The sequence below is a fragment of the Antrostomus carolinensis genome, unplaced genomic scaffold (assembly GCF_000700745.2).
Source record: "Antrostomus carolinensis isolate BGI_N321 unplaced genomic scaffold, ASM70074v2 scaffold12309, whole genome shotgun sequence".
NCBI classification, from domain to species: Eukaryota; Metazoa; Chordata; class Aves; order Caprimulgiformes; family Caprimulgidae; genus Antrostomus; species Antrostomus carolinensis.
In genome coordinates this window covers 32,077-40,950 of record NW_010336450.1, presented here as the reverse complement: position 1 = coordinate 40,950, position 8,874 = coordinate 32,077, and the positions used below count along the sequence as shown (strand labels likewise).

Genomic DNA, 8,874 nt, shown 5'->3' with positions numbered 1-8,874 from the left:
GCGTGTTGCCGGTACCTGCCTCATTCCGTTGTGGATCTACGGTGGAACTAAGGCAAGCTTCAATTCCCAGGTGCAGTGTGTTGCTAAAACTTTAATAGGATGGATATGTTGGTTCGTCAGCTATTCGAGACTGTCTGGTTGCCATCACACAATGAAGAGTATCTACAGTGCTAGCTCATCCACCGTGATTTATGGTGCTCAGTATCCAAAGAATGTAACAGTGAAAGAAATTATTGTACAGTTTCTGTTTCCTGCAAGCACGGTATCTACTCTTTCTGAAGTCCCAAGGTATCGGACTTGGCAGTAACTTCATCACACAGACATTTGCCCAGCACGTTTGCTTGTTATTTTAATCTGAAAAATCTTGTAGGTTCTTCAGTTTCATGTTGAAGGTGTATGAATTGATCTCTGAGTAGCTGGAGATGCTGAATCACTGATACTGATATGGAATTAATAGACTTTCATATAGCTTCTGCTCTGCATTGTTTCTTCAGGTAATGCTCTTATGCCCAAAAGAAGAGGGAGAAAAAAAGGTGATGATAGTAGTAGTGTATTAGCAATTAGGCAAAATTAAATTAATAGTGTGAGAGCATATATACTGGATTGGGCATAGATTATAACAGTGATACAGAGCAGTCCGGATTTGAGGATATGGTCTGCAACCAAGAAGTCATCAACAAGCAGCTCTACCGAGAGACACAGGACTTGCATTTTGTATGTCTCTGTAGAGCCACTTGTCTGTCTTCTAGCTGCCTCATTCATGCAATTTCATTCTAGTACATTACTGGTGTAGTACGTTCTTGAAGGAAAGCACTATGTATTCCTTTTTTGCTTTAAGAAGCATTTGTTATGTTAAGCTGTTCTAAATATGGAAATAGGTGCAGACATACTGTAAAAATAGTCCAGGGTCAAGAGTACACTGGATGCTCATCACAGACATAGAGTACAGTAAAGCAAATTAGCTTTGGGAGCTTTCTGCACACATTCAGCGCACTGACATCAGTCATTTGGTGGTATGTAGGTTTAGACTTTTGGGAAAAGTGAAACTTCCAAACGAGAAGCTTTTTGGTATTGTTGATATTATATGCTCTCCTTCAAAGAGCACTGCAAACATCACATCATATGGAAAACAGCTGTTAATTGAAAAGTTTTTATTAACAGGGTAAAAAGACCCTTAGCACTGTATCAAGAGCTTCCTTGCTTCATTAGTCCTTGAGAAGTTCAGTTTTAATGATGTGAAAAAGTATTTGTCTGATTTAAGAAATCTCTGTCTGCCTTTTTTTTTCTTTGAACAGTGTTGTCAGAAAAGCCAACGACTTTCACAATCACTGTGACATCTGAAGCGGGAGAAAACGATGAAAGTAAGTTGATTATGGTTTAAACATACATAGGAGGAATTTCTTTGTAAGCCTAATTCTATCACCAACAAGTAGGTATTCCTCTGCTTAAATCCTCTTAGGGGCCTGATCCAGCCAGCATTCCTTGGAAAATGTCGTTCAGGGATTCTGGTGATCTGTGCTTAGTTCACAGAAATGTTGTGCTGTCTCACTAGACCTACTTTCTGACATGCTGAATCTCAAATGCCTTGCAGTGTAGCTTGAAAAAGAATGGGCTTGTCATCCCTGTGGTGCCTTAAAGCCGTGTTGTGAGGTGATTTTTCTTTCTAGCAACTGTATGTGTACCAGCCACGTGGGAGAGTTGAGTCTGTGTATTGTGAATATGCAGCCCTTAAGGAACAGTCCCAGAGGGAGGGAGCTGTGGGTCCCAAGTGCCTTTGTATGTGTTGGGTATCGGTGGTTGCAGGGGCTTGTTGTAAGCAAGCCTTGAGCCAAGGAGGTTTGAGAGTCGATGTTCTGAGTTACTCTGTTAGGAAGAAGCTGCTGCTGTCCCTTCAGCTTTAAAGGTGCAAGTCCTGCTCAGAGTAGGTGTCTGTGTTGAAGAGTCTGCTGGGCTGCCAGGACTGTGAGTCTTGAGTAGTTGAAGGAAGGTATTCTGGCAGCATGTGTGAAAGGAACTTGCTTCTCTTTTTGCCTCGTTTCCACCTTATCCCAGATCTGGCTGGCTTCGGGTTGAGTGCACACAGTTCTCTGCTTATTAACTTGTCCTGGACATTGCATCCTTGTCATACGACTTATGGAGCCCTGGTACCCAACACAGAGGTTGATGCTTCAGCCAGGCACACAGAATTTAAAGCATTAATATGCTGGGATTCTCTCTAGATTTGTTGTTAGGACTCTTCCTCATTTTCTCCAGCTTTAAGTGGGCTCTTTAGGCCACTGGTGCAGTAGAAAAATATACAGAGGTATATAAAGTTATCACCATAAGAATATGTGGGTTTTTTGTCTTGTAGCTGTCCAAACAACCCTTAAATTTACCTATAGAGAAAAATATCCTGATGAAACTCCACTTTATGAAATTGTCTCACAGGAGAATCTTGACGATAACGATGTTACGGACATAATAAAACTACTGGAACAACAGGTAAGGAAAATGAAATTATTTCGGTTCAGCTCAGTGTCACTTCACACTTTAGCTGTAATTTCTCTCTCAAATCGGTTGTTTTCTGAGGTATGTGCTACTGATTTGAAACCTTTTCCACACTGTAGGGACTGACTTTGAGGTTGGAGTTTGATAAATTACATTATTGAGGTAAATTGTGTTAATGGGGTAAAATACAGGGCTTATTCAGTATGCACAGGTATAATGAAACAGAAGTGCTCTAGCTACGGCTTTCCTTCTTTTGCAATTCTAGCTTAAGGTGAATTTGTTTAATTGTATATGCAGTTTTTGTGGAAATAAGGCACTTTAATTTTATTTGGAAAGATTAAAAAGTGTTACATTGATTCTTTTTAATAACATAACTATTTGGGGGTGGATCTCTTCAGCCTTTGGGATCAGTGAGAGTACATTGTGAAGAAATGAGAAGGAAACACTTCTTTGGTTTCAGGAATTCTTGACAAGTCCTCCCTGCCTTAAAATTGCTATAATATGTTCAGTAGGCATTCTTTCTTTTCAGTTTACTTCATTTAACCTTCCTTCCATCAAGTCATGTTGTTTTGTTTTTCCTGGGAAACTGTCTCACTTCAAAGGGACACGTAATGGGATTAAGGAATAAACCATTTTAGGAGAGATGATGTTCTGAATCACTGTTATCCCTTATGATATATGATATTCAAATCTTGGAGTTGTATTCCTACTACAGGTTTTGTTTTATTCATGAAAAAGCCTTCCAGATGTCTATAATAGGTTGATGATGTGAACACAGGCGTTCATCGCTGGTGTTTTGCTGCGCACCCGTTTTGGGGGTAGCTTTAACTGGATTAGCTGGACAATTCACTTGAATTTTACAGTGAGCTTTTGAGACTGATGCCAAGTGCCTCAGCTTTGTTATCTGCATTTGCACAGCGTACTGCTTTCTAAACATACCTATGCATTCAGCAGCTGAAGGTTTGAGGTTCTTCTGTTTGAAATTGCTTTCTCTGTGTTGTAGGCAGAAGAAAATTTAGGAATGGTAATGATCTTCACTCTAGTCTCAGCAGTACAGGAGAAATTAAATGAAATAGTGGATCAAATCAAAACACGAAGAGAAGAGGAAAAGAAACAGAAAGAAAGAGAAGCAGAGGAAGAAGAGAAAGTATGTAAAATTGTTTTCAACTAAAAATTTCCCACTTTTTTTAAACATGTGGTTTTGATGCAGGAGCAATTCTCAGTTGCAGTGGGAGAGGAACATCTATCCCAAAGTTGATATAATTAAAGCTTAAGGATTGGAAGATTCTTTAGTGCACTTAAGTGATTCCTCCCCACCCATTTTCTAAAGCAGTCTTTTCAGAGATGTATTGCATGTTCACAGTCCCTTCTAGCATTACTTTCTAAGGCACAGGCAGGGATTTTTCCCAAATGAAGTCAAAGTTGTTGCAGCCAGCTTTTTACTTGAAGAGGCAAGAGGGGATGACGAGCGAAAAGGGCTAGAACGTGGCATGCTGCACACAGGCTGCGTGGTCTGAGGAGGTCTCTCTTCCTTGGTAGACTGAGTGGGTGCGGTGGAAGCAGTAGGACCAGTCTTCAAGACTGGTTTGTCCTCCCTGCCTGTGTACTTTCTACCAACCACTGTGGAATAGTTTTTCCATTCATGGCATGTGCTGTGATTAATTCCGACAACAGAGTCTTCACTTTCTTCCTCAGAAATAGCTGGAGGGTGATGTGACTTGGAAGGTTCGGTATTTCTGAAAATGGCAGAAAAATACCTGGGAAAAAAATAATCCTTTTTTCTGTCTCACCAAGATAGAAGGGTTAATAGATATTCACAGAAAATATTTAAGCATAGGTTGCACTTAAGAGTTGATAAGAAGTGATGCCTACTTATGAATAATCTGTATTAGTGGTGTGCTGCTGACTGTTAATTGCATTGTAGGTCCAAAAGTAGTCTGTGGGGTTTTTCCATAAGAATTTCCACATCAGTGGAAAAGCTCTTTGAAGGGAGAATCCCATGACAAAAACCAGTAAAAATACATTCTTTTTATGTTCTCGGGGTTCTCTTGGGTTAATTTCTCTGAATCATAGAATGGTTTGGATTGGAAGGGACCTTAAAGATCATCTAGTTCCACCCCCCCTGCCATCAGCAGGGACACCTTCCACTAGACCAGGTTGCTCAAAGCCTCATCCAGCCTGGCCTTAAACACTTCCAGGGAGGGAATACTTCAGGGAAAGCAGTGCTTCTGGAGTGTTGTCAGTTCAGTAATTAAGAGAATGCTAATCTTCACTCCTAGCTTTGCAAGTGTTGTGTTTACAGCCTTTTTGTCTGTTCTTTCAGCAACGTTTTCATGGCACTCCTGTTACCATTGAGAATTTCCTTAATTGGAAAGCAAAGTTTGATGCCGAGCTTCTAGAAATAAAAAGGAAAAAAATGAAAGAAGAAGAACAAGCGGGCAAAAATAAATTAAGCGGTATGATTTAAAACTTGTTCTGAAGTTTTTGCAATGTTACTGGTCTATAATGACAAGCCTGAAAGTAATTTTGACACCAAAAGATGATGGTAGTAAATAAACTCTTAATGCAGTATTTGATTATTGTCCTCGATGTCACATGAAGTGTTTCTGAGTGCTGATTTGGGGCTCAATACAAAGCTAATGGATTCAGGATTTCTACTGAAGTCATTAAGGTTACCAAACTGTGTGTTTAAGCTTCTTTGGTTTCATGCCAGACAGTGTACCACCTAGAGCTGCTGCGGACAAGCATTGTTCTGGCAGAAATAGTTGGAGTTTGTTAAGCAACAGAAAGAATCTTCATCAGACAGTTTATTGATTTGGCCTTTTTTGCTCTAGATCATACAGTGAGTTTAGGTTATTCAAGCACACATATGAGTTTGGGATGCTGTTGCTGGACTGAAGCCATACAGAGGCTGCCTGCTGTGTATGACAACCATGCAGTGACTAGTGGGAATGGCTCTGATATTTTGGGGCAGAGCTTGTCATAGCAGGGGTTTCGAGCTCTGTGTTTTGCCAGTCACTGTTTATCCAGCAGAAAGCAAACCCTGTATCCAGTGAGCAAAATGTGGAGAAAATTACTTTTCTTATGAGAACCTGTAGATAAGAATAAAGTCTTGGGTGTCCTCTTTCACACTCTCCATAGCTTAGCTTTGGACTGGTTCTCCTGTGATGTTGAATCTACTTTTAACTTGATTATTTGAGATAACATGACCAGTGTGATTGTGCTGTATCACTGTTATCTTTTCTCCTCTGTTCTGAAAACTTTTGGAAACTTTTGATTAGTTTTGATTAAATTTGATGGAGAGATGGAAATTTTAATGCTAGTAAGTTTCATGAAAAACTGTACAGGGCAGGGAACACAGTTCTCCTCTGAAGTGAATGCGTTTGGGAATCTGCAAAGATAAGATAGTAGAAATCTCTCATTTTGCTGTTCTGAAAATGGTTGTCAGTGTACCCTATCTATTTTCCTCTGTGTTTTTCGAATGGAGAGGTTATATGGAAAAAGAGGGAGGAAGCAGCTAATTGCCTTTCCAGTTCCTGCAGAGGAATTCTTGTGGAATGCAAGGTGGTGATTAATGAAATAAGGCCTAAGCAAAGGCTGTGGGGCAGTACGATGTAAATTTTCCCACCTCCCTTTATTAAAGCCTTAGTAACATTAAAGTGACCATAAGAAACAGTGACTCAGTTCACATTTAAGAGGAGGAAGCCTGTTGGCATGGAAGAATCCTGGATAAGTAGTTAAAAAATCAGAATGGGCAACTTACAGAAATAAGCAGTTAAAAAAAAAAAAAAAGTCTACTTGAATTGGTTAATTTAAAAAGCCTAAAATACAGGGGATAGCTACTCTTGCCCTAGGGTGATAGTTAGTTCAAAATTCTTCATGTTTATATATTATTTTTAATTTTATCTCTAGGTAAACAGCTGTTTGAAATGGATCACAACCTTGACACCTCTGACATCCAGTTCTTGGAGGAAGGTAAATATCTTCTTGTTTCCACAACTGACAGTGGCTTAAAATAGATCACAATGTCTAAGCAAAATCTGTATTATATTTCTCACTTAACATCTTATCTCGATATTGCATTTACATCAGAATAACTTTCTAAGAAGTACTGGTTTGCAGATTGAACAGAAGTGTTTTTAATTTCTTTCAAAAACAAACAAAACATTTCCAAGATGCTAAAGTGTATTTATTTGCAGTTTTGAGCTTGAATTGATCTGATTTCTGTTGCTTTTATTCAAGTGTTTGGACTGAAAGCAAAACCAAAAACAGGCAAAGCAAAATAAAACAAAAAAACCGCACAAGCAAACCTTGCTTTTTCTTTTTTTCTAGTAGCCAGCCTTCTTATCTCTGATTTCAAATACAGATTTTGATGTTCTGTCTCCTTTTCTCTGAGCTTCAACACCAATAATAACCATCTTGCAGGTCAAATTAAATGCTATTTGCCTCTGTGCAACCCAGTTCTTCTTTGTGGTTTTGTCCAGATTTATCTATTATTGTACTGAAGATACCTGACCTGGTGCTAGCTGAAGATTTTGTAAACCTGTGCCAAGAGATGTTAAACTTGGAAAATCTGTTGGAGATAAATCAAATAAATGTACTCACAGTCACTATCTATTTAATTTTCTGTACTGCCTTTTAGTATCCTAGTTTAAAAGACTCATTTTTAGTTAAGACTACATTCTTTAATGTAGCTGCATTATCTACTGGTATTGCAAAACACATGTGCAGAAGGGAGTTAAGAGTTTTTTCTACAAGTAAAAATTTAAAAAAAAAAAGTTGTTTATGAACATGGCTGAGTATAAACTTGAAATGGCAGTCATGGGGTAGTTGAGTTTCTTTTAGTTAAAGGGCATAATTTAACCTTGTCTTCCTCCAAAATGCCTAAATTGAAGATGGGTTGTTGATGGAACGTTTGGCTGTCTTAACAGAGGAACAGGCCTCTGTATTCTGGCTCTGTGCTCAAATAAATGACTTGAGATTAATGTATTAACTGTTGCTATCAGTGATTAAAAACTCCTGTTCTTATTGCTGCTTGCATTCTGTCATGAATGCAAAAGGTTACTAACTGCAATTTAACATTACAACACCGTGTAATAAGTAATACTAATTTTAACAGCTTAGGCAGGATAATAGCACTGTCTTTTAGAGGGAAGGGGTTATAAAGGCTCTTTCAAATCCAGGGGAAGAACAGAACCTTGTTCAGTGCCCTGGAGATGTCGCTGTTGGTGCACACAAATAAAATAGCCGTAGTCTTCAAGTTCTATCTATCCTTAGCTCTGCATCATCTCTGTCAGAAGAAAATGTGAAAACATCCCTCTTGCTTTTAAAATTTAAATCTGAAAGCACGTGTATGTATATAGCTATATAAGTAATGTGTAAAGGTGTTTTTTATAAACCTTGTGTTTCTGTGGCCATGGTAGTTGTAACTATTCCAGCTGTGAAGTCTGGAGCTCCTACTTTGACAGTACCTGGGAGAAAGGATCTCTCCTCCTGTGGACTGTAAACGTTAATTTAATTTTCCCAATGTATTCTGAAATCTTGTGTGACATTTCTCTTGACTGGATTTTAATATGAGGAAAAAACCCTTCACCTTAGCTGTAAAAACGTAAAATGTGACATTTCCTTTTCCATATCTACTTGATATATAAAAAGCCAAGTAAGTTAACAACTACCTAAATTGAAGAATGAAAGTGAAAAAGTCTGGTATATTTTGTTGTTCAGATACTGTTTTTCTACTTGCATGAAAATAAATTGGTTTTCTGTTCTCTGCAGCTGGAAACAGCGTGGAGGTCGATGAATCTTTATTCCAAGAAATGGATGATTTAGAGTTGGAGGATGAAGAGGATGACCCTGACTACAACCCTGTTAATTTAGATAGTGATTAGACTTTTTTGAACTGGCTGTGTCATCAGTATGGACATATGTAAGGAGAGAGGGGCAGGCAGAAAAGCCACAGCATCTGTGGCTTTAGTAATGTGTGTTGGTTTTCCTTTTTTTTTTCTTTTTTTCTGAAGAAAAAAAACCCAAAAATATTTTAAATACAGGAGAATGTCTTTTGATGACTTTCATCATAAATAAATTTACTTAAATATTTCAAATGAAAAATTTGAGGACTATTGATCTGTCTGAAAATGCTATTCTATTTTCTCTTATTTTGTTCTTCCCACTTTTGTAATTGTCCTTTGAAGAGATGTAACAATGAGCAAGATGGAAAGATGTTACAGCAAGAACTAAACACACCTGCATCTGGAGGCTGAGCAGCTGTTCTATCTTCCACCTGGGATATACATGGGCAGCTTTGGTGAATAAAAGGGGATCACATACTATGCAGTTATTTTTTAATATTTTTTTCTTTTGTGGAATTTGTAACACTAGAAGTCAGTT

The 8,874-nt window shown here is 38.3% G+C and overlaps 1 protein-coding gene across 1 annotated transcript; it reads left to right on the top strand.

The window, feature by feature from the left end:
* Positions 1–1,297: 1,297 nt before the first annotated feature.
* RWDD1 (RWD domain containing 1) lies at positions 1,298–8,595 on the top strand. The gene is made up of 6 exons (XM_010174858.1): positions 1,298–1,361; positions 2,351–2,481; positions 3,491–3,634; positions 4,811–4,943; positions 6,400–6,462; positions 8,263–8,595. Exons 3-6 carry the CDS (start codon positions 3,509–3,511, stop codon positions 8,373–8,375), a joined length of 435 nt encoding a protein of 144 aa, XP_010173160.1. The 5' UTR covers positions 1,298–1,361; positions 2,351–2,481; positions 3,491–3,508; the 3' UTR covers positions 8,376–8,595.
* The last annotated feature ends 279 nt before the right edge of the window (positions 8,596–8,874 follow it).

Excerpts from the sequence above, each read along its gene's own strand:
- RWDD1 (XM_010174858.1), top strand. The coding sequence starts at position 3,509 with ATGGTAATGATCTTCACTCTAGTCTCAGCAGTACAGGAGAAATTAAAT. Across the intron at positions 3,635-4,810 it reads AAGCAGAGGAAGAAGAGAAA|CAACGTTTTCATGGCACTCC; the intron begins GTATGTAAAATT and ends CTGTTCTTTCAG. Across the intron at positions 4,944-6,399 it reads GGGCAAAAATAAATTAAGCG|GTAAACAGCTGTTTGAAATG; the intron begins GTATGATTTAAA and ends TTTTATCTCTAG.